Genomic DNA, 26,616 nt, shown 5'->3' with positions numbered 1-26,616 from the left:
CTAAAACCAAGTAGATTTGTTTTATAAAATTCTTATTTGGCTACACAAACTGTCCAAAAGCTCTGCTGACAGAGATCAGATAAAATATCGGCACAGACAGAATAGGTAGGATTTCCTACTCTATTAGATTTAACATTGTGTCAATAAGAGAAGAACATGCATCCATAACAGGGTAGTTAAGCCCTGGTACAAGTTGCCCAGATGTTCAGGAATCTCCATCCACAAACTCTATACTGGCCCTGAGCAACCAGAAGTGAGCCCTGCACTGAGCAAGAGTCTGGACTAGAAATCTTCAGAGGCCCCTTCAAATTCAGTGTTACTGTGATTCCACATAGTCTGACATATAAATGCAAAGCTGACCTCGTGAGATGAAGCAGGGGAGTACATAAATCAGGACTACCACAAACATTCATAAACATGTTAACAGCTTTTATTTCACTGGTGCAAGGCCCGTGTGTCATCCACCACTCACCAACATCAAAACAAAACATCATCTCCTATAAAACAGTTTCAGAAAATTCAAAACAAAGTAACAGTGGCTATTATAAACTTCATACAATACTGTAAACCACTTTGTGTCATCCAAACATGAACAGGTCAATTTCTATCATACATGGCTTTCCCCCCCCCCCCCAAAAAAAATACCAGCACAACTCCAATACATGCCCCACACCTGGAAATGCGTAACATCACTCCATGACATTGATAGCTGTTCGTGCTTAGAACTAGTCATCAATTCACCCTAACAATATCATAAAATACAAAATTATATGAAAACCTACATTTACAAAGTACTGTCCCCATCCTGCAATCTATTCCATTGGGGTAGGTACCATTCCAACTCCCCTAAAGGCAATGTGGTATTTAGTGCTCCATTGCTAAAGATTTGATTGCAAACTCAGGGCACAAGTGGGAAAAGTTTAAATCTTTCCACAAGCAGTAAAACACTGCCTTATTCTTCTAGTTTCAGTTTCAGTAGTATTTGCACAACCTCCTAAACCAAGACTTACCTATTTTCAATTACCTCACATTTAGGAAGAAAGAAGGAAAGGCTCTGAGTAGTCAGCAGAGAAATGGCTCGTACTGAAATGACTTGGGGCTGTAAGTTGTGCTTTAGTGCACGATGGTGATCCAAATGCTTCCAAGAGTTAATCACATCTTGCTTCAGTATTTACAGTGTCTGCTGCCTTCCTCTGCACTGCATGAGTTTCTCCACCACCAAATATCAGAGATCTTATTTCCATTGGATGAGCACTATGACATGACTCCAAAAACAGGATTATGACGACAAATACTAGGGCCATACTCTTCATAGTCTTTCTTGGTGTGACATACTTGGAAAAACTCCGGCTATGAAAATATAAAACAAATCCCCTCAAAAGCATAAGAACATAGCAAGTAGAAAAAAACAACAAATAAAAATAATGTTTTAACATTTCTGTAAATTGCAGCTTTATGACATGGTAATTACATTTTTGAAATATAATAAAATGAGAAACATTAGGATATGAATACAATTAATTAAGAAAAGTTTGTCTGGTCAGAAACTGCTTTTAAACACAACAATGAGAAATCTCATTTGGAGACAGGAATTGCTCCCATTTTCCTGTATTTGCTTCTCCCTTGCACTTAAGATCACTGATTTGGATCCTATATTCCTGAAGTGCTAACTATCTCTAGTGTTAACTTTAAGAATAAGAGGACTATATTACAACTATCATATAAAAACTACTTCAGAACTATGTCAAATCACAATATCTTTACGCAAGTAAAACTCCCACTTGCCCTGTACAAATTTTACTGAGATAAAACTTGGGTTAAGGATTCCAGAATGTGACACAGTTTAGGTTGTCACAATGAAAAATTTTAAAACTTAGTACTCAGATCAAATATACCCAGAATTCAACATGCCATAAAAATTTAAAAATTAAGAAGAATTTTGATAAAAAGACTTACTGTTGAAGCCAGCATGGAACCACCAAACCAAACTGCATAACGCTGCATGTGATGTGTTATCACTTGTACTTCCACTGGTTTGGGCTAAGAAAAACAGTTCATATTTAGTTGGTTTACAATTTCTGGGAAGATCCTTACAAACTTAACATGGTCAGACCCAGACACCTTCCACCCTCCATTCAAATAACTAACTCACACTTATTACTCAGTCTGACATGTTCTCTAGATGACCATGTCGTAAAACTCTTCCTGATAACTATGATGAAGGACACAAAAGTTAAATCTCTCTAGCCTACTGCTAAGGTCCCACATCTCCTAGAGGGGAAAGCAGAACTGCTCACAGTAACTTTAAGACTCTTGTAAAGACATGTCATACACTGGAAAGCTACCAATACATTTAACAACACATAAACATATACTATTGATTTTACAAGTGTATTTTCACTAGTGAGGTGCAAATTTTGACCCTTGATTTCCTTCACTACTCATGCAATTATTGCACTTGAAATGCTCTACGTACCTTTATCCGACCACCACTGAGTTCCTCGCTAAGCCGCAATCTCGCATCCACCACTCTCTTCAAATCCCTTTGTAGTCGTCGTCCAAAGTCCCTGAACATCGTGGATCCTCCTGAGAGAACCACATTCTGTGCAGAAATTAAAGACACGTGCTGTAAATCCAGCTTCAAGCAGGTTTTCCAACAGCCAACACTGCAGAGGTGACTATTTGGGTATTAACATAATTAGGAAGCTGACAAGGTACACGAACACCTTAAGCTTCATCCAATTCAAAGGAGCTTCGTGGTCCCCTACTTTCTTTTTTCTCCTTTAAATACATTTATGGAGAATGTGTTATTACAAAAGATGATTCCATTACAACAGTGAGCTAGTACCCCACATGTACAGAGCAGCAGAAATAAGACACTACATCACGAAGTTTCCCAGGCATGCTCATAATAAGCAGTTTTAGCCCTGACACACCAAATAAGTCTCAAGCCTTGTCATACCACCTTAGAACTCAATTTTGTTGACCTTTTTTTTATTTTAAGAATTAAACTTCCAAACATAGCAACCAGCAAGGCCAATGATTCTTCAAAAAGGCACCACACCTCCACAGAGGACTGCAGCACAGAGAAAAGTACCATGCCTTTCTCCTTGCCTGCCTGGTATTACTTAGTTTTCAGAGCAGAACCAAAAGCCTCTTAGCCTGGACTTGTACTTGGATTCTAAACAGGGGTTTTAGAATATCCCATCCCCAATTCTGGTAACATTGCAGTATCATAGGCTAACGCAGAAGTCATTTCAAAGGTGGAGGATTCGAAACATGAACCCAGAAGATATCACTGGTGGTAGCAAAAATGCAATTCATAATCAGAAAAAATGAACCCTTTGTGACAAAACTGCACATGTGCCCCTGTACAGTGCTGCAACTGCAACCCCAAGTGCCAATTAGCACTTACTAAAACCACTCATATGCCTTAGACACACGTCCACAAGGAATTCAGATTAGGAGTTCATCATACACAGGTCAAAGGATTCTCTCTCAGTAAGTTATTGACACTGCAGACCAAGACTGTGCATGTAATGAAAGAATCTCTGACCCACTGTTTTCAGCCTGCACAAGGATCTGAAGAGTCAAAGACATATATAATAAGCACTCACAGTGCAGAAGTAAGTGCTTGGAGTTTAAGCAACAGATAACAAGGAAAATCTTGTTTGTATCTTGTAAAGTAAGAAGAAAGCTGTTTGTTTATTCATGAAAAAAATCCCTGCACATCATAAAAACACATTACAGTAGGAAAAACTCATTTCTTCACAGTTTCAGATTCTCACAGTATAAAAGAATGCATAACAAGGCAGGTGTGCTTAAAATAAAACCACACGTCCCCGTAACGTTACTGAAACATTTCCAAAAAGAAAGGGGAAGACAGAGAAGAGAAAAGGAGCCATGGGCATAAGCAGGAGCCAGAAATCACAGTTGGCCCTAAAATTAAATTAGGAGGGAGACTCCCCATGCTCCTCCCATACACAAGAACATCTCTTCCCCTGCCTCAAAGTGGTCATGCACTCCACATGGGAAAAGAAAATTGCTAATGGGGAAAAAAAGACAACAACCAACCTGAGTGATGAAATAGCAATTAAAAAGATGCCATCAGAAAATATTACCTGGAGATAATGAAGCTGGCGAAGACTGTGAAAGCAATAATTCTATTCAAAGCAAATTAAACTTCAAGCATACTCCATAAAGTGGACAATGCTACCACTAAAAACAGATTTCAGAACACACACGAGAATATTTTTTCAATATTTTTCAATGAGACCAACTCATGCAACTACAGTCAGCAGTAACATTGGGATGATCCTTCCAACCAGTTAGTTATCATTCCAGAGTTAGAGGGTAAAAGGTTACACTTTCTTCAGATTATGATTACTCAAGTACTTCTACACATCGAAATCAGTTCAACAATACACTGACCAAGACGGACAGGAGCATCAGGGTCCACATGTTGAAAAGAGGAGTCACCTCACTATCACACATCTGGACAAGCCAGGCCAAGCAGGATTTTGGGTATAAGTAATTAGGTGACATCAACTGTCATTACAGGATGGTTAATTATACAGTCACAGTTCCCCTGCTCCATGCACTTCTTGTCAACACTGGACCAAATCTGTGCTAACTCTTTAGTAAAAGACTTTTCACATACAGGTTTTAGTAAGTTATCTCGACTTGGCAGGTCAAACTTCTCAGAGGTCAGAGGCCTGGTACTCCTCACTTACAGTGAAAGTAGAATCCACATACACTCCCCACCCTTCAAGCACCACACCCACCACTTACAAAGGACAGAAGGTAGGCAGGAAACGATGGTCAGATTAAAAAAAACAAAACTAAACCCCAAAAGACAAGAATCTACCCCCCCCCCTCCGCCCTCACAGATATCTTCTCTAGAATAACTGAGTAATTCCAGTTATTAACAAAAAACCTAACAACTGAGCATGTTGAATATGTCTGTTGAGCAAGCTTACTAGTAGTGATGGTTGGGCTTTCAGCCTGCCTGGGAATTCTCTGGCCTCCCAGAAAAAGACATCAAGGAAATTAGTCTTTAAATATCTGTTTCCAGCTGATTCCTTTAGAGGAGGCTTCTTCTGATCTTACTCTGCTCAAACACACTTTGGCTGGTTTAACAGCTCTAAGCAGTCCACATATCTCTCAGCTAACACCAATTATCATACCTGCTGATGGAAAGAACCTCCAGATGATTTTTACTTTTACAGCTAACTGGTTGAAAATTAAAGTTGTTTCAAAAGAATGTGTTCCCTCAGAAGAGAGGGATGAAGAACTTCCACACACCTCACAGAATTAACCACGAGAAGTAAATAATAAAAGTGGGCTACTTCTGGAAGGAGACCAGGGGAGTGGATAGCAATCATAGAATCATTAAGGGTGGAAAAGACCTTTAAGATCAATGAGATCAACTCAGAGGGCTGGCAAGAAATTTCTCTCTTCTCATCCCTATCCTTTGCTTCTCTTATGAACTCTGTGATACTGAGTTTCTCTCTGGACACCATTTCTGGTATTATGCATATACAGCACAGCCTTGCAAAAATATGAAGTTACTCAACAAAAGCAACCCAGTTACTGTAACGAAAATCTCTAGCTAAATCAAGCTTACATAAAATTTCCAAAAACTTAAATTAGCTTCTGCAGAACTCAGAACTACCAAACACGAGGTGTTGAACTGGTTTGTGCATCTTCACACTGTACCGTGGTGTAAGCACACTCTCAGCTGGACACTTCAGACTTTGCAGCACCAAACTGAAAAGCATCCACTGCTTTTTTCTGGTAAATAAGAACAACACAGCCCAGTTTCACTTCCTTACAACTGACAGCCTAAAATAAAGTTAACATGACACGACCAGTCCCCCAGAGACATGTAGTGAGAAGAATATATGACTGTTAATAAAAGTTATTATGGGTAAAAACTGGAAGGTTCACAATTGAGTCAAGCACATTATTAGCAAGAGAATTAATTAAGCTACACACCTTGTTAATTTGGTTAAAACAAGTTTGCCAGCATAATACAGAGATTATAAGGAGAAATACTGTACATATCAAACAAGAAGTAAATGTATTATGAGAAACACTATTTTTTCATATGTTTACTTTTAATGACGAAGAAACCATTTCTTTTTCCCTAAAATCATGATTTTCAATGCTTATTTAACAGTTCAAGTAACAGCAAAAGATTTCAGCATGACTTATGGTCGTGCTGTTCCGCAGCACACCTCAGACACAAAAGGAACCAGAAAATCCTGCAGATGTGTTGAGCTACTGTTAAACCACCTAGCAAGGGTAATGTTATAAATGTAATTACAGCTGCGACAGGAATAAACAGGGCTTCTCCTCGGTACTCCTGGGCTTCACTGACACGTTAATCAGTTGGGGCTTCCACTCGAAGCAGCGGGAATACCTTTCCCGCGTCCTACCATCGGTGCCAACATGATGTGAATCCCTTGGCCTGGAAGTCTCTCAAGCTTTTCCTCACCCTCAGAGCCGCCTCGCTCTGCCCTGAGTCACTAAGTCATTGTGCTGGAGCACACATCGGCAAACCCGGTTGAACAGTGCCACCTACCCACCCCGCTGCAAAGCTGGAGCTGCGTTCACACCAAGTATTTCTATTTACCAGCAGCTCAGGTCAGAAGTGATGCGAGGGGGATGTTTTACCACCCCGTTAGCCTCCCGCACCCCAGATCTCTGCAGGCTTTGAGGACGGGCTGTTATGAGCTGGGCAGACAGTTTAACTTGCTAAGTGAATGCTGACACAAGTTCAGTCCAAATCTTAATTGTAGGAACAAGCTCAAGTTCACTATTGCCCACAACAGCTGCATACCCAGTCAAAAAGTCACTTTTTCTGAGGAAAAGAGCCAATATTGTTAAAATCCTGTCCCTGTGCACCTGTGCTTCCACAGAAAATCTGGATGCTTCATCTACAATAAAACACCACACTTGCCAATACACTACAGTCCCCACCTTAGGCAGTGTTTTCAGCTTGAGAAGTTGGCTTAAAAGTTGGAGATCAAGGATGTTACCACTTGATCCGCCATTAATTGAATCATGAATATTTTAGCAGGCTTGGCTAGGATCTGTCAGAGATATTTCTGATAGAATTTACCTGGTTTCAGATGTCATTTATCTTAAATCCTTTCATTCATATATTTGTGCCAAAAACACAGCAGAGAAAAGCTGAAAGAAGTCAATTGCTGGAACAGCCAGTGACCCTACAGTCAATATGCTTTGTACTGGGACAAGGCACAGACCTCAGTTAATACTGTTCTCATCTAAACTCTGGAACAACCTGGGGAGACACTCTGGATGGGGAAATGGGAAGATGAAGTAGAGTGTGGAATAAAAGCGACAGTTTCTGAATCTGTTACTAACAAAAAAAAAAATAATCTGTGTTTATTAGAATACCAAGAAGTTTTTAGAACTTTTGAAAGCCCTCTGCCCACCTTTAAAGTTATTATAACTATATTCACTAGGAGACTGGTTTTTGACACTAAGTGTCAAAACTCGTGCCCTAACTGACAAACGTTGGGACAAGTTTCAGAGCATTTCCAGGCTGAAAAGAGATTTTTAAATAGCAACTAATCTTGAAAATTTCAAAAAAAAAAAAAACCAAAACACCTACAAACAAACCAGAACTACCAGAACTAAATTTCAGTGCAAGTCCCCTGGTTTCAAACCCAACAGCCTACCTATCTTCTATTTTGGCAGAAAGGAACTCATTCCAAGCAATCCAAAACTCTCAGCTCTGTCTTAGAGAATATAAATCACTTTTTTCCAAGCAGTCACATTAGGATGGTTTAATCACAGGAATTAGAGAGTGCATTGCTGGCAACCATTATACAATTAAAAAAGGCTTCATCATGTGTGAAGGGATGGTTGTGCTTGGTATCAAGCAGCTGCAGGCTATGGGATCTTGTAGAGGCACAGAGAAGTTGACTTCAGTTGAGGGATGGATTGTGGTGGTGCATCCCTACCACCCCAGGCCCCACTACGACCTGAGAAATGCTCATTAGGCCACAGCCTTGACAAACTGCACTTGGACTAAGCCCTTCCTGAGCTTAACAGAAACACTGTCTGCTCCCAGGAACTAACAGGTATCTAAGGAGCACCTGTTTTTTAACAAACAGCCTTGGAAACTTATTTTTCTTGCCTGAATAACAACCCAAGTGGAATGATATTTTTGTTACTGAACCTTCAAAGTTACCGACTCAAACTGAGGTCAGGAGGGAAAACTACTATGACTACAGCCCACTCTCTGATGGCCCTATAAACAGTGGTCCAAAGTGAGATCCTTTTCTGGATCAATGCTGAAACCAGGACTGACATCCCTTCAGCTGGATCAACGCTGAAACCAAAATCAGCATCCCCTCAGCTGGATTGACTCTGGAACCAGGACTGGTGACCTCTTTTTCCTCTTTTTTTTCTCTCTTTCTTTAATTCAACTCTCCCTCTTTAATTCTTCTCTTCCCTTTTACCCTACCCCTTTACCCAAAACCCACTGCTGTGTGCTCATACAGTAGGTCAGGGACTAACGTACTCAAGTCCGTGCCAAGCGTGTAACTTACTAATAAAACCTTCTGATTGCTTGCAGACCCTCTGACCTTTGTCACTCCTTTCAGCCAATGAGCATTTACAAATCTGAGGTGCTTCCTTCCCCTTAAGGGTACATTGTCATAAATCTGGCTGAAGAAGTCAGTCTTAAGAAGGTTCTGCTGGTCCAAACAGCAACATGAGGTAAAATAACTGGCCTTGTAAGAGAGATGTTGATCAGACTGGGAAACAGGGATAGTGGCTATAAAAACTCAGAAAGAGAAAAACCATAGGGCATCAAAAGATAGGTTGTGAAACAATGATTCCAAGGCTACATGCTGCATAAAATCTGCAAGAAGTGTACTCTTAGGTATTTTCTGCAGGAACACTGAGGAAGAATCCAAATGCATCTGATGGAAAGCCAGCTCCAAAGCACAGGGCCTTGGCTGGCCACCACGCAGCACCTGTGGGCAAGTGACACTGATAAACCCCAGAAGCTAAGAGAATGTATGAGTGGATTATTTCTGCATCCATACACTATTTTAAACTGTGAGAACAGAGATGCTCGTCCCTTTGCAGTGACCTTGCTTAAAGAAGTTGGCAACTATTAGCATTAATAATCACTCACATCTATCATTACATTCAACAGCTAATTGTGCAACGTTAGTTTAATTAAGCAAGTAAAATGAAAAACAGAAAATGAAAAAAACAAAGTCTCAATCAGTGGCAAGCCAAGGGAAAGTTATTTGTCTGCTGATTATGGTGAGCCAAGAGTAACTTAACCTCAACTTATAAACACCACTTTCTGGAACTCAGTATTAAACCTCACCCTACCAAGCAAAGAAGCTGCTGCTCTAGGGCAGCTTTGGTCTTTTAGGTAAAAAGCAGACACAGCACAACCACACATGAAGGGTTTCCTAACCTCTTTTGCAACATATCTGAGCTTGAAGCCACTGAAGACATCTACTGCAGAACTCACCTCACATAAAAGCCTCTTAAATAGTTTAACTTCACATTTTAACCTGCCCCACAGATTTGCTCTGTAGTGCTACATCTCACTCTAGATTACAGAGCATGTGAACCAGACAAGTAAAACAGACTGCAAAATTTTAATAGTTACAAATTATCCTGAGATATGACTTCATTGGAACTTAATGGTCATTCTACTGCTGAGGAAAACTATCCCCTTTTACATGAGCAAGAAAAACTCTCCATGCTGTTGCTTTATGCCATTATTTCCAAAAGGGCATTGCTGCTGCACAAGCAGAAAAATGGGAAGCAGAGGATGCGCTGCCAATACAGACAGAGCTTGCCATGGACTATGTACAAAAGTACCTTACTTTTTACTTAAAGATTCAGGGACTGAAAGTACTCTCTAGACTGCAACCTGGGCAAGTATTTTATCACTGGGTTCAATACTGGCTAAAACTGCAGACAGCAGGCAGGTACAAGACAAGACAATAAAAAAAATAATTTATTTGAAACCACTACTTAATAAAGTAAGGGAAGAAGAGGAGAGGGGTGAGATCATGTCCTAACCCTTAAAATGGGCAAAAGTCAAAGTCCTTTATGCATAAGAATTCACATTACAAATGTCAGATACAAATAACATCCCTCTGCCTCAGTTCCTCATGAACAATACTTACCTATGTATCAAGCCATTACAGATGCTCTTCTTTCAAAAATAAAAAGCAGCAAATATCGACTGGCCTTTGGAAGTGGCACTTTGTTTAACTTGAATTTCATTTCCATAATAATAACAGATTACATTCATCTTACAGCAGAAAGACCATACCTTATATAATGGACGCCGGACATCAATGGGACAGTTCTGTATAACTTCATCAACTACATCCGAAATGGATTCCATGAAATCAGGATTAGCAAACTAAAATGAAATAGAACAGGCATTAGATTTTTTCATCCAAAAAATGGCAAAACAAAAAGGCAAAAATGAGACTGTGGAGAGATTTTGTAAGAGGGGACAGGTAGGAATCAGTCTTGCTCCCCACTTATTCTACATTGTAACAGATATACTTCTGTACAAGGGAAATGAAAATTCCCTATTCTGCTGAGAAACTCAGATTCTCTTCCCTGGCCATAAATTCACTGTCTACAATTTATGGACTATAGACCTTTTAATGAGTTTGAGTTCTCCTGCAATATTAAAATACTGTTACTGTGCAGTGTGTTCCTGCCTTTCCTTTTAAGTGAGAGAAAAAACATAGTGTGCAAATTGGAATGCTTCCCTGTAAAAAATTTTCAATCCTACTAAAATATTTCGTTTAAATTCTCACCAGAAAGTCAAAGTTTTTTTTCCAAGAACGAAAAGTCTGAAATATCAAAAAGGGCATAAACAGTCTAAGGTTTTGAGTGGAAGGCCCCATCAATGCCAACATCAATACAGTACTAATGTAAATTTCTGCATTTATAAAGAGAGAGAGTCAGAGTAGCTAATGCTAGAAAACATTTTAGTCTAGTGGCAACTTTCCACTTAAAATTAATGTGATCTTTAAAAGAAAGAACAGTTCATAGATGAGGTTTTGTCCTTTCAGAGATTAAACCCTGAGAAATTAAATGAGTTCTCAATACATAATAATGTTATTCTAAATATATTATTATATTCTAAATATATTATTATATTCTAAATATATTATTATATTCTAAATATATTATTATATTCTAAATATATTATTATATACCTTAAAAACTTTCCTATAGGTGTAGAAGCCACATGGAGACTTGCATCCTAAACTCTAACTGGATGAGTAACAACAGTCAAACACATCAAACATATATTGAACTGAGTGAAATTAGCCAAAGAAGTTGTCATGGAGCTCAGGAGTCATAAACATGATGGGAAAAATCCCCAAGAATGCAAGCTAATTTCCACAGTAAGAATTAATCATGGAAGAAGCTAAAACATGAAGCCATGTAAATTAAAACAGAAGAAAGCAGCAGTGTGGCTGCACACAAAGAGTTCTCATCTAAATGAACTACAGCCTGAAAGCTCCCGAGCTCTCCATAAAGATACTGATGGAACAGCAGGGCAAAAGGAATAAGTAGAAATGAGAGTTATGGCATCTAAAGCAGAGTATAACATGTTTGCTGAACAGGGACAAGGGAACTGACATGTGATATTGGAGTCTGCTAGCCAATACCATATGGCTGGAGAACAGCAAGTAATATACCTAATTTAAAAAGTAGTGAAATAATCTGGATAACTACAAACCCCAAGGCCTAACTTCAAGAGCATTAAAGACTTCAGAAGAAATTCTGTAAACTGAAAATAGGAAAAGAGTACAAGACAGCTTTACCAAAGGCAGTTCTTACCTAGCTAATCTGATACCCTTTGAAGTGAGGACTTCATCGGCCCAAGAAGAAATTCTCCTTGGATGCAATACATATCATCTAGTGTGTTCTTCCTGTCTAGAAAATCAGTTCAGGTTTGGAGTTTTTCTAATACAGAATCAAGAAACTATCAGGAAATGAAGAAAATGGAAATTAGTCCTTTATCCCGTTCCCAATAGTCTTTGTAGAGACTATGGAAAGAGGAGCTCTTAAAATGATGTCTGACATGGGATTCAATGCCTCTATAAGATCACATGGATAAACAGCAGGGAGGAAAAACTATTTAGCCCAGAGATTTAATACTTGCATACTGGCAGAAGATCAGATGGTTACAAACTGACCACAACAGATTAAGGCTGGAATTTAGACAAGAGGTGTCTGAAAGAGGTTTTTTAATAATCTTCTGAGATGAAGAGGGTAGACAAAGGGAAACCAGTGTTAATATGGATTTTAATAACAGGATTTAATAGTATTACAGACTAAGAGTGCCTGCAATAAACTCAGTGAAGTGTGTAGGAACAGACAGGACCTTCTCTGCTATGCTGTAATGTACTGAAACTTGACTCTTTCCCCTTCACAATATCCTGAAGCTCACTTAAACTAAACTACCAAAAATCAGACAGACAAGGTACTGTAATGTTTCCCAGAAATGTACATGACCTATGACCACAACAGCAGATATTTCAATGGACTTCTCTCAAGAACAAATTTATCATGCTTTATAAATTGACTCAGCATCAAAAGTCTGCATCAAATAATTAGAGTATTATCCCTGCAATGCCGTCATGCAGACTAGTGCCCAAAGAGATTGGTAACATAATCAAATACTCAGTATAAAGGCAGACTGCTTTAAAACAATGCTGAAAGAAAGAGGAAAATATTCTATCAAAACTGTAAATTCAAACAATTTCTTCTCAACTTCAGATTGCCTTTAAAGAAACAGAACAAGATGTTTTCAAGGTTACATGGGACATTAGAAAAATAACTCTCTGCTGTGCTCACGTTTATCTGTGCTGATGTTACCTGAGACTGCACGTGGCTTACAGTCAGACTCACTGGTACCTCCCTGCCACGGGATGGCGCACAGGCACCGGGAATGACGGCACTGGGAATGACGGACCGGGAATGACGGACCGGGAATGATGGCACTGCCCTCTCTCCCTCTCTTCTCTCACTCACTGGAATTTCTGTAACTTCACATTGCAAGTTCTTATTCTTACCTCTGGATGGAAGAAAATTTCAGGTCCGAGGAACCTTTCATAACCCACATCTATAACAAACTTGGTTTTGTTGATTGCATTGATGCCAGTGTATTGTTTGATCCACTTTCGAGAATCTCCGTCGTACTTGGCAAATTCTTTCACTATGTCAGGGCAAATGTAACAGTATTTTTCCTGTTAAAGAAAATGCCACGCATTAAAAATAGCCAAAACAAACATTACATCGGTGAATTAATGTGTCAGAATCAGAAAACAAAACTATGTGAGCATTTTTACAGATGGGGCTGTTCAAGAGACTTTCTTGAAGTGGCTACTGCAGACTCAACCCCACAAGCCAAGGCATGTGGCCCATGTTTCCATAAGGCTGACTCAGCTCGATTAGTCTCCCTCAAAAGAAAAACATCACCGACAGTAGGTCTGTGACAATAAAGAAGTTCAAGGGCAAGCTTTCACTGCAAGATCAGACCCACACAATCGCCCTACATTACTTTTTTTTTTTTTAAATTAAATTACAAAAACAGGTTTTAAGCAAATCTGAACTTTAAAATGCTGATTTAATCCGTGGAACATATTCACTGCAAACAGTCTAGCATGAATATTTACTTCCTCTTTCTCTTTCCCCCACATTTGATTTGATAAACCACCAGAAGTTGGTGTAGTTACAATACACTGTCTACATTTGCATTTTTAAGAGAGCCACTGGCAACTTTTAAGAGCCAAAAAATTAGCTCACAGAGATTTATGTATGTATTTACTAAGAGATAAAAATGGGTGTACCTTTATGGCTTTCGCTGTCTCCAGAGATTGTTCAGGAGGAATTCCTACCTCCCTTTCCCTTAGGAGCTGTTGAATAAAGTAAGTAATATCTCTACCTGCAATAGGAATATGTTTGATGCAACTTCCAATTACATAGCCTTCTGCCTATGTAGAAGGAGAAGAAAAAAAATATATAAGGGAAAAAACTATTGTGTATCAATAATTAACATTCATTTTTATAATACCCTTTTAATTAAAACTAAAATCTTGAAACTGTAAAATTACTATAAAAATGTGCACTCCACTGCAAAGTGGGTATTATTTTTATTTAGAAGACCTTGATTACCATAGATAAACAGATATTATCTAATAGATACACAAGTAATAGCCAAAGTCTTGCACACATCAGAGTGAGATCAGATTCCTTTAAGGAGTCATCTGAAAAGCAAATGTAATATAAATAGACCACTTGTATCCTGCTTGAGAGTGAAAAATCAATAGAAAAAAAGTACAAAATGTATTAAGTTGCTCAGACAGGAAAAAAATCAAATGAAGTAGTATCTAACAATAAGGACAATAAAAATAAAAAGTCTATTTGCTGAATTTTTTTGGGATGCATTTACTGAAAACACTGCTGCTGCTGAGCCACATTATTTCTTCCCTTGCTTTTGTTACAGTTTTCAGAGTTTCATACAGTAAATGCTGTTTGTTCACTGCCCATATGACAAAAACACTGAGCAGACGAGGTTAATACCAAAATGTAAGATGAAGCTAAAGGGAATCAAATTTTCATCTCTGAAATGAAACCTGATCATTCAAGCACATTACATGCTTCAAAAATACACAAAATGACATAAACAGAACAGATGTCACTATGCACAGACAGTTCTGTACTTTTAACATCCTCACATAATTAAACTGATGAGATGGACCATGTACATGAACAGGCATTTATAAAAGTTTGTAGTTGTTTCCATACAAGCAGAAACAACAAAACACAATAAAGCAACAAAATGTGGAGACAACAAAATAAAATCATACAAAAAGCATGCATTACCAGCTATAGTAAACAATCAAAATGCAGGACATCCAGAAAGTTAGGACATTTCTGGATGGTGGCATGCAGAAAACCATGATAATCATTGATATTAAACAGAACTGAGGCATCACATTTACACTAGACCAGGTTTTACACAGAAATAGACTTTAAAAGGTGGCCTGATGGTTCCTTATGGTGACCTTCCTATAGTCTGCAAACTAAACAATTACATAATTAAGCTCACACAATAAAATACATACTTTTTCAAGAAGGAAAACCCAAAACACTAAAAATTTAAAAATACGGTTTCACTTGACACTTCCTGTTTAAATCTATAGTAAATAAACCACCACTAGTTTCAAATTGCATCCTGCTACACACCACAGGGATGACATGGGTCACTCCATCACCACTGTCGATGACAATTCCAGTCAACGTACGTTCCCCAACCTGCCGTGACGTCCAGGAGGCAGCCAAGGCCAACACTGCCTGCAGCAGAAAGAGTTTATAATTAGAAGCAGACAGAGTGCAGAGTGTGCCAATTTACAGTCTCAGAAAGAACTGTTTCAAACATATTAGACATGTGCATACAGATGACTATCCGTTCTGCAGCTACACTGTACTTCAGAAGTACACATTCACTTTGTTCACCTGAACAGCAATGTAAAGTCCTGGGATGTTGAATGACTCAAACATGATTTCTGCAAGATACTCTCTGTTTTCTGGTGTGTTCAGTGGAGGCTCTGTCTGCAAAAACAAAGAGTTTTGAAAAAGTATCTCAATAGAGTTCTTCATTGATTAGCCTGGTATGGTAATCAAACTTAAAATTCTCAGTGCACTCAAAATGGAATTTAAACTATTTGAAGCTTTTAAAAAGCAGTAGCTTTTAAAAAGCAGCAGCCTGCATCAATAAATTAACAGAATATAGTTACAATGCAGCTTTAAAGATTACTTTTCTCCTCCCACCCCACTCTCATTGCTGAAGAAATAAAAGACATAGAGAGAAACATCCTCCAACAGAGCTACTCGTGCTTGGAAAATTAGTTTTCCTCTTACAAAAATATTTTCTTACCAGGTCTCACTAACTCACCATTAAAAAATAGTGATCCTCAGGCTCAGCTCGAAGGTATTTAAAAATGACCTGCTCCATGAACCTCTCCATGAGGTCCCAATCTTCAACAATACCATGTCGTATAGGCCACTGCAGCAAGAAAATGTGTCAACACTGGATCATACAAGGATAAACAAACCCAGGAACAGGCTACATCCCCAAACCCTTACATCTTCTGAAGCAATGAAAACACCTCATCTCACTGTTATCTTATCAAACCCTCCATTCTGACTTTAATTTAGAGGCATGATTCGAAGTTATCTCCTGCTCCCAGGTACTTCAAAGTACAATTCTACCTTGCAGGACTAGCAGCCAGAGTCCAGACTCTATTCCTAATACTGCTATTAGTCTGTTGCAGAACTGTGTTTTAATCTCTTTTTGTATAAATTTCATAATTTGTAAAGTTGAGAATCATACTTGGCTCCAATATGCCTTCCAAACTATAAAAAGAAATAAAGACCATATAGGCTATGTATTTTTTAACAAAAATTCTGGCAGGGATGATGTTTACATTTTGTTCAATGTTAAGAACACAGCTGACATTTAAGTAACACAGAAGGATGTATAAAATATGATTTTTTTCCACATAATTCATAAGCCAGTAACACTTTGTAAGTACAAGAAGTCCTTTACTAGGGCATGGAAAATATGATTCACAGAAAAGCTGCATTGAAGACAGCCCTTCACAAAACAATTGTGATACTCCCTGAAGCAAAAGTATCCAAGATATTTCCCAATTCATATGCCATGGTAAGAGGATACACTTTTAGCAAGAATTTAAATATTCAGTGTATATGGCTATTTTAATAGCTCATAATTTTGAAAACTGAACAGCTGCACTGTATCAATGGATATTTACACAAGCACTAACCCCACAGAACAGCACTAGTAAAACAGACATTTAAAAAAGGGTAAAGCCAACGAACCCCATCATGCAGTCTTTAAAAAGTAACAAAAACACTTCACAAAAAAGCAAATGTGTGTTTCGAATGGCTATCCAGAAGTCCTAGAACATTTTATAATAAAAATGTGACACTTGGGATAGACTTTCTAAGAACTCTGAATGCTCACCTTTGTAGCATAGGTAGGTTTATCTATGGCTTCATCTCCTATGAAAAAGTCCAGATCATCAACACCTTTCATTACCCTCCTCTGAGCCTGGTCCCCTACTTTGGCCGACTCTCGGATTGCAATACCTTAAAATAAACCCAAAAGCCACATAAAAACAAAATTAAAACAGCTAAATACCAAATGATGAATGTTTATTTACTTAAGGATTATTTTCCTGAAATAAAAATTGGGATATAAAAAGTAGAAATTATGTAAGTGATCTACTGACAAGCCAATATAGCTGAGTTCATTCTCACTGCATCTAACAGGATTCTGGTTCCCCATCTCTAAATAATGCAAATAATAACTAAGAGATAATATTACAAATGTATTCTGTTAGAGACTGACTACAGCTGTCACTGAACCTGTACAAGCGCAGCACTGCAGTAAGCAACATGATTTTCTGAGTTTCAACTTTAGAATAAAGAGGAAGAGCACAGGAGAAGAAAAAAATAAATTGTGTACTTCAAAAATAAGTACTGGAGTCATTATCTTGGTTGGTGAGAAAGAGGAAAGAGGGAGGGGAGAACTCAATTTGCAGTGCCACAGAGAAATCTTTGGAGACACTTATGCTTCCCATTAGCAGGCTGGAACTATCACTGAAATTATCAGATGATGGCTGCTGTAGGCAAGAAGATGAGACAGCAAAAATCAAATCTGGGGCAAGTTAAAAATAAAAATGGAATCAAGTACTGGTAAAACATAACCTTATTTATACACAATTTTCTTTTAATAGGTCATAATCAGGATCTAAATAACATCCAGCAGAAAATGCAGAGTAGACTGGCATCATCCACAAACACACCAAATACTATTAGCACCAAAAATTACTCACAGGCAAACAACTCTTCTGTAAAATCATTTACACCCCAGTAGGTTTACAGTTGTACAAAGGAAGATTTATAACAAATTCCCAGGAAACTCCTGCTATCCCACTTCTTTAACATAAGACATTTAAATCTTTACCAGTGGTTTAGGTTTGAATTTTTTACAATACTTGAAATAGTGAGACTATAAGCAGTACTGCAGCTATACCTGGTAAAGAACACGTGTCCCCTCCACCTCTTCAGTCCCCAATTACCTTTATTTCCTTATTTTTATACTTCCTATCGTGAGTACCTACAATGCAGTCTTGATCCATTAATAAATAGTTAATTGAAAAAGTTTACAAAAACTAAAAGGCAGTGTTTAACATAAACTGAGATAACAGATGCTATTATAGATGTAAATACATAGTGCTATGATTTATAAATATATACAGCATGTCAGAGAAACTATTAAGATGACAACTAAAATCAAGAACACCAGAAAGATATATAACATTTTAAACAATTTTAACATTTAAAAAAAAATTTAAAGAGTAAATCTGTTCAACAAAAGCATGTTAAATATGCAAGAACATTTTAATTGGTAAACACACACACAAAAAAGAACATTTGCTAATAGGAACAACTTTTTTGAATATTACACTGTCTACAGTCCCAGACAATGTAAATAAAGCAGACACCACCTGCACTTTAGTACTTAATTTGATTGGAAGCCTTCCCCAGATTATCCGGGCTGTAACCATGGTGTCAGGTAGACAGGAGGTAAATTGCATTCTGTCTACTCAAGAGTCCTGGCAGAAAAATAATGGAGATAAAAAGGAAATTGGACTGGAGTTCTCTTCATCTTTGTCATAGCAACCAGGAGCTGGTTTAACGAGCAACACTCCTGGCTAACTGCAAACAAGGAGTTCTGTTTAGCTACACTCCAGCCAGAGATGCCAACTCAATGAATGTCACTTCCCAGATGGACAAGGGACTACAAAGGCTGAGTTGGGAGCTGGAAGCACGTCATTTAATTCTGGAAGTGCTCAGTGACAGCACTGTATATTAGCATTTGGAGGGACAAAAAATTACTCACATGATGGGATGATGAACTGAGGTTCTGTATTTCCTGCATAGCCAAGTTTCGTATACCTAGGGGAAAAAAAATTATCACAAGGTCATGAGATGCACTTAGATGCAAAAAAATAAAGGAAAAAATACTTTCAATTCACTCCATTTCTTGAAGTGAAGGCCAAACAATCACATGCCATGTCTACATTTTTTAAGCTTTTTCAAGTATCATCCTGCTGAGAAGAAAAATCAGAAGTGGTAAATGTTTTAGGTGTTATTTATTTTTCAGACACCTTCAGCTTACAAATTTTGGTAGTGGTTTTTTCTGAACTATCAAATCTGAAAACTCAGCTCTTACTTTCTCCATCTTGTTGGAGATCAGCTATGACAAAGGACTGCCAAGCCACATTCCAACCTTTGGTACAAACAGGGCAGCGCAGATCTGACCTTTCAGACAGCTACCATGACCAAAGATGGCAGACTTTACATATTTGTTTAATATTCTCAAACAGAGAAAAAAAAAATAAATAGCTCATCTCAAGTACAAACCACAACTGAAAACTCTCGTTACAATCCCAACAAAATTCCCTTTCATGCCTTGCACAAACCACTCACTTCGTCACAGGTATAGTATCCGTGTGTGATAAAAGACAAATACTACAGCAAAGCCTGCACTGATGAAATGCTTTAGAAATGGGCAGCAGATGGTATGAAGCTTTGATCATCTCTTTCAATATACATATAATATCTATTTTAACAAGTAAAGGATCAAGAGGGAAAAAAAAAGAGGGAAGAAGAAAAGGAAAGAAATTTTCACACAAAACGTAAAAATCTCTACATGGTGAGAGTGGCTGCAACTACTCCAGGACTTCAGCAACTAGAACTAATTAACATCCCAGACTATGAAAAACTTCCTAGGGGAAGGGGAGGGTGGGGGAGGGGAAGAGAGAAAAAACCCCAACAACAAACAAAGCAACAACAACCAAAAAAAACACACATCAGAAATAGTTCAAAAAAAAAGTAAAAAAACCAACTAAATCAATCGAATGCCTGCAGAGACTGATGTCTTTCTTGTATGTTGTCATTAGATTGAAACAGAAGTACAATAGCAGCATGATTTGAGGGAATTAACATTGTTCAAATTCATTTTTACCACGAAAACCTAAAGCCATGACATTCTTAAATGAGACCAATCCCAACCTAGGTCCAAATGTAAATTTAAGGTCTTTGTCTACATCCTACTCTCAATATTTGCAAACAGTATTATGCCAAACCCCTAGGTTTGCTTCTTCATTAACAGCTTGAACAGTAGGTTACCTTTTATAGAGCATTTGGTATAAAAACACTCATTAAGAGTCAGTTTGCTTAGATAAAAGAATTAAAACTGATTTAGCACCGACCTTGGAATTAAAATATTATATTTTCAACATCTCTTCAAAGCTATAGACTTCCAAATAATAGTAAAAAAGCCATTCTCCCCAAGGCTAAAAAGACAAGGACTGCAATCTGGGGGCAAGGGTTTGTTGGGTTTTTAGTCATCATTATAGACATATGCTTTCAGTCCAATCCAAAGTGTTTACACATACTTTCTGTGGCTCTCAGAAAAACATAATCAGGACGTTAAATTAGACTGATTTGTAAAGAAGGCCATTAGTACTAAGAATTCTTTTATGATTATTATTGCATAGATTCTTCACATTTTAGAATGAGGCCTACCTAGGGAATATTGTTAAAACATAACAGGCAACAACAGGAGTTACATGGAATTTAAGACCCATTACAGGATACGTCCTCTTTGCTTCTATCTCAGAAATGAATTTTGACTAAATGCACACAGTAAAAACCAAGGAAACCATTTTCTGATTCAAAAGACCTAGTTCCAAGGCCTAGAAATGGTAATTAGGCAGAAACCTCATAAGAACAGCCCTTTAAGCACCAGTGACAAAAACCCAAAGACAATATAAACATATACATGCACATACAAGCATGTAAATTTGAATATATATATTTTTTATACCATTTCTACATAACTGTATGCATGTACAAATTAAAAGGTCCCTGCAATCTAACCAGAAGTCATTTCTTAAATTAAACTCTGGCCAAGAGGAGAGTTCAGTTTGCCACCTTTTCCCCCTCAGCACACATGCTAAACTCACCCTCACTCATAGTATTAAAAAACACCCTCTAAGAGTCAATTTGGGCTACCAGTCTGTAGCAGCTTTACCTTCCTTCTCAAGTAGGGATTGGATCCCCCTATTAGAGTAACTTGTAAAGTTACCAAACCCCTATAGTTCAATATTTTACAGACTGATTTTTAACCAGGGTTAATTCACCTAGTGACAAAACGACAAGATAAGTTTATTTCTCAGTGCAAAACAGTTCTCTTCAAAGAACTCGTCTCACAGAAGATAGCATCTAGAAAGATTTCTTTTGCATGCCATTAGTCCACAAAGGACTAATACTAGAACTATGAGAATAACTAAATTCTCAGCTCAATGGTGAAGCAAAGAAGTGTGGGGGGAAATCTGTTAAAAAAAAAACCTATTTAGGATCAAACAAGACACAGGCCATATTTCAGGTGTTTTGACAAAGCCAAATGGAAGGGAAACTGAAATTTCTCCCAAAACCACTGAGGAGGAGAAGGAAAACAGATTATACAGTCATGCTGCTCTTATCCAGCAGCCTGTTCACTCAGGACATGGAAGACTCAGTCCCACACTCCTGTTCTGCCCAGCAGGACCCAAACACATTCCACCTCTCACAGCCGTACCCAGGAGTACATTAAAGTGTTTGGGTGACCCACTTCCAGGACCTCCTACAGAAATTATTCCCTTTCATACAAGATATTTAAATATTCACTGACCAGAAAGGCTCTGGACTTAAACAGTTAGAAAGGTTGCCTGGTCTCCAGTCCCTTCTCCAATGAATATTTAAGGATCTAAAATACAGTTTTCTTTCTCCTGGGTTACAGCCTAGCAGACTAATGGTAATGCAACGTCTTGTGATCTGTAAATTACAGAGACAGCTGTAGGGAATGTGTAGATAATCAGTATTCCAACTTAATTTCATTAAAACTAGCAGATTTATTGCTGGTGAGACAGGAACCTACTGGAAGCTGCCCAAAATATAGGATACTGGAGACTGCATTAAAAATGAGCAGAAAACTGATCCAGTAGACAAAGGCTATTCCATGCAAAGGGATTTGGAGGACCACTAGTTTTTTAAAAATCACTGGAAATTATATATTGTGGAAACAGTTTCTAAAAATAGCATGGTCTCCTCCATACTATTTTTCCAAGGCGACGAGTTCCCACACAAGTCAGTTCTACCTGCTTTTGCATGAGGATTGGTCTAACCCTGTTCCCTTCTGAGGTCCCACTATGGAAAAATGGAAAAACTTACATCAAGAAATGACTGCAAAGATCTACAAATGGACTGAACTTGGAAGCAGATGCTGCACCCTTAACCACTTTAGAGAGTGGAGATATATTGTGGAAAATTCTTACTAAGGCATGAGATCAACATAATCTAGGTATTCAAAATCACAAACTCATGCAGTTGCTTTATCCATCTGAAAACAAAAGACATCCAATTTTTCTCTGGACAAGTGTGCAAAAGACCCAATCCCAGAGATGAATATTTTAGCATTTCCTCACTTTCTACTGCTTTTTGGCCCAGATCTTTAAAACAATGTATTATATCCACACACACCCCAAAAAAATCTCTGAAAAGATAGATTTGATGTGATTAAAAACAGCAAAAAGCTTTAAGAGAGCCCTGTAAACACACAAATAATCACCTCTCTAGAGAGAACACTTTCTCTGACAGCTAAGAGGCTGCATAACCAAGTGATTACTGTCAGAACATCTGTAGTGCCACAGTGCCATAACAGACTCTATTATCATTATTACAAATATGACTGAGAAACTTGCAACACAAGTTCTTTATAAAGATCTGGAAAGGAACGCTTGAAATGAAGGAGAATGTGATGAAGGGATGGGAACAAAGAAGGGATGAAGGAGAAAATATCAAACAGACAAAACTGTCTGCACAATTTACCCAAGAGCATCAGCAGCCACTATAAGAATAAAAAGTACATTAGAGCCATTGGGTTTTTTGAGGGAGTCTAGCATTTTACAGGACTGAAGCCTGTGATTATAAACAACAATTAATTATCTCAGGCTCCTTAGACCCAGAACAGCAATTACAATAATGTCTGTTCACAAGTCTCACGTGTGAAGAGCAGAGGTAATACCTGGCTGAAGCTACTCATTAGGTTCTGAGGTTCCAGATATCTTTAATAGCTCAGCAACAACATCAGAAAACACCTTAAGCTTCAAGACCAGTCCAGCTCACTTCTCCCAGAAATCAAGTATTTACCTCCAAGCTGATCAGTAAGACTTTGAAAAAGTAATTTTTCTTTACTACAAGAAAAATGGAGTCGCTTCAATAAAATACACCCAAACTAGAAGTACTCCTCAGCATCTGCAAATACAGAGACTTGAAGAGAAGACAGGTATTTTAAGACATCTTTGTTTTGCACATCCACCTACTGGTGTTCTGATGTCCCACAGCTAAATGCCAATTAATAAAAGTAGTTTATGAAGTTTAAAGCTACTGAAAACAGCAACTCCCAAAGGCCTGGTAGTCCTAAGAAACTAAAAATAGCATGCCCTTCTCACAAAAGGAGTGGTAGCAATGTGTAAACTAATCACGAGGAAAACATCATGCAGAGAAAATGAAGACGTAGTGCATCAAAATTGCAGTACAAGTAATTTGCAGATACTAATGGAAAAGATTACAGCAAATTATTATCACTGTCTGCAAAATTTGTGAATAAAGAGTGATCAGTTTATGACAACAAAACTTAAGTCATCTATCCAATACATTAAAGGAATGTTATCCTGTCCTGCTATGACAATATGTTTCTCACTGAAGGTCTGTACCTATTTTCTATACACCTGTTCTTCCTTTTTTTGAGAAATTCCAGGATTTGCCAGGCCTGAGGCCTGTGGCTGCACATAAGAGTAAATTAAGCCAGGCTCCTTATGCACAAAACAACAGTGAAAAAAACAAACTTCTTAAAACCCCTTACATGAAAAAAAAAGGGATTAGTGCCTGGACAAAGCACTTCATTGAGTACCAGAAATGTAAGTAGAAAAGTGCATTTTATATGCACAATATTCCACAGTGCATGTCTGTATATACCTTTTCATTTCTGCTATGCTCTTCCAAGTTTTTAATCTCAAAGCCCTTTCATGAATAATTTGAATGAATTGTTTGAAGCTTGTAACCCAAAGTAGATTCATTCTAACAATAAGAAGGTTTTTCAGCCCACACAGAGGAAAATTCCAGAGCATCAATGAGTCAAGCTACTTGTTCTGGCTGCTTTTGTTCAGTGTCTTATTTCTTCCTGAATTGTGCAAGATAACTTATTTCACATTCAATAATCTCTTTGCTGGAAAGTCTTCCACATTTGAGTGCCCTACAGCAAAGTCAAGCAGAAGTCCCACCAGCAGAGACATCATGTTGTCTCCTATGAATTAAGATCAATCAGAGGCACTGAAATTCAAATGTTCACCATTTGGGAACTACCCAAACCCTTCCTGAAACAAAACTGTACACACAAACTCTATCAGTTTTACCCATGTAAGCACTGAATAGACTTTAGAAATTCTACTTCAATTAATATTTATCTGAAAGGACACAATAAGCCATTTCCTATCCTTATTTATTTTGTACAGCTGTTGGTCAGCAATATCTACTACCAGTGTAACACTGGAATTACTCCATAAACTGAGAGATAAAGGCATCTCCTGCAAAAGACAGACTCTGCATTTAATGCATTTTCTGGATTTTATAGTTTATACTGTATCCTTTTTAAAGGATCCACCTAGACCTCCCATTTCTCTCCAAAACTGTCAAGTAATGATCTTGTAACACAAATAGTTCTATAAAAACAGATATTTACAATAGCTTCAGCGAATAAATAGAAGGAAGCTGGGAACCTATCAAGCAGTATTTGATGCACAGGCAGAATTACATGAGATGGAACCTGGTCTCTATTCCCCTCCTAAAATTTCCAGCTGTGGACTCCAGTATTCCCCACTGAGGGGACAGAGCTGATTTCTGGTAAGCTAAGGTATAAACAGAAACAGGTCAAGAGACTTCTAAAACTTTTGCGACAGTTTAATAGGCATATTTCAAAATGGGACACACTTTTCCAGGGGAAGGCAATGTGACACCACAACACCAGAAAGTGCTTCCCGCAGTTATCTAGGGATTGGAGTTTCTTTATTTGGTTGGATTGGCTTTGGGTTTGGTTTTTTAAAGATTGTTCAGTTCAGGAAATTCTAAAGATAACTTTCCAAGTATTGAAGAAATTAAAGTAGTGTTGCAAATTCCCTGTAGAGGAAAGGTCTATTATTGGACTAATTTAATGCAATCAGTGACAACAAGCCTGACAAGTAAAACTACTGGATGAATAGTTACTTATGGACAGTTGTCTCATCTCCTCCCCTTCTCAGACCTGTCTGTAACTGTTGGGCCAAAGGAAAGATGTTAGCAGAAGCACACCAGAGATTTAGTATTACCTTCATTACAGCTCCCTCTGACACCTCCCACTCCTAAGACACAGCAGGACTGGTCTATTGGATGATGAATGGATTTTCTCTAGCCACAGACAGGTAAGAAAGACCCATTCCTGAAACGCCTTCCGAGCACAGCCTCTGCAATTCAGGTTTCGTTTTTGTCCTCATAGATGTGAGTTACAAAAAACTTGTGGTTTGGGCAAGTGCAGAATAATTCTCACACTGATCTGACAAAGGCGAAGAGACGACCTAATGACCAGGAACACCAGGTGTGAGGCAGCCAGCTCCCATCTCACCGGAGGCAATACCTGGAGAGGCTCACGAAGATGCACAAGCCAGGTGCAATCTGGCAAGGTCCCTGCGGTCGAGGTGCTGTGCATGGACACACCACAGCCCAGCGAGCACAGCTCACCTGCCTCTGGACCACTCTCAGCGCTGGTTCGTGGCTCCCCGGCAAAGCGAACGCGTGTCCCCTCTCTCTGTTTGAAATGAGCCGTCGCCAATGTTAGCCGTCCCCAACCGCGCACTAGTTAAAAACCAGAGGACGCACACAACAACTGGACCCCAGAGGAGAAAAGGGCACACAGAAACACACCATCCCCGGAGGCACACGGCGGGGGCACGGCGGGGCTGCCCCGCTCCCAGCTCCGGAGGAGAGGAAGGGCAGCAGGAGGAGGAGGGCAGCGGGGAGGGGAAGGAAAGGGGAAGGAAGGGAAAGGAAACCCTCGGCCACAGAGGCGACAAGTCGAGAGGGCACCGGGACACACGGCGGGAGCCCGGCCCCGAGCGACGAGCCTTCGGCGGCAGCGGGAGGCGGCGGAGGGGCGCGGCGCGGAGACACCCACCCTCCCAGCACGGCGGCAGCCGGTGCCTTCCCCGCACTCACCCGGTGCCGCCGTCTATCACGCAGGGCGGCAGGCAGCTCGCCATGCTGGGGAGCCGGCAGTGCGGGCCCTACGCCTGCATCCAGGCGGCCGCCGGCTCCCCCGGCTCCCCCGGCTCGGGCTCC

The 26,616-nt window shown here is 38.9% G+C and overlaps 1 protein-coding gene across 3 annotated transcripts; it reads right to left on the bottom strand.

Moving 5' to 3' along the window:
* Positions 1 to 408: 408 nt before the first annotated feature.
* ACTR3B (actin related protein 3B) lies at positions 409 to 26,616 on the bottom strand. 3 transcript variants are annotated; one of them, XM_027727843.2, is made up of 12 exons: positions 26,494 to 26,616; positions 19,043 to 19,098; positions 17,099 to 17,223; positions 16,007 to 16,117; positions 15,568 to 15,663; positions 15,298 to 15,405; positions 13,899 to 14,042; positions 13,122 to 13,295; positions 10,346 to 10,438; positions 2,477 to 2,602; positions 1,957 to 2,040; positions 409 to 1,350 (listed from the first exon to the last, which is right to left on the bottom strand). In XM_027727843.2, the coding sequence occupies exons 1-12, from the start codon at positions 26,535 to 26,537 to the stop codon at positions 1,255 to 1,257; spliced, it is 1,257 nt and encodes a 418-aa protein (XP_027583644.1). In that variant the 5' UTR covers positions 26,538 to 26,616; the 3' UTR covers positions 409 to 1,254. The 3 variants fall into 3 exon arrangements, with proteins under 3 accessions (XP_027583644.1, XP_039236674.1, XP_039236673.1); XM_039380740.1 differs by having other exon boundaries at positions 409 to 1,347; positions 1,958 to 2,040; XM_039380739.1 differs by lacking the exon at positions 26,494 to 26,616 and adding an exon at positions 26,020 to 26,120.

This window comes from Pipra filicauda, unplaced genomic scaffold (genome assembly GCF_003945595.2).
Source record: "Pipra filicauda isolate LSUMZ 115617 unplaced genomic scaffold, ASM394559v2 scaffold1_size10287979_pilon, whole genome shotgun sequence".
In the NCBI taxonomy this organism is placed as follows: domain Eukaryota; kingdom Metazoa; phylum Chordata; class Aves; order Passeriformes; family Pipridae; genus Pipra; species Pipra filicauda.
The sequence above is the reverse complement of the archived record's forward strand: the minus strand, read 5'-3'. Positions and strand labels throughout refer to the sequence as shown.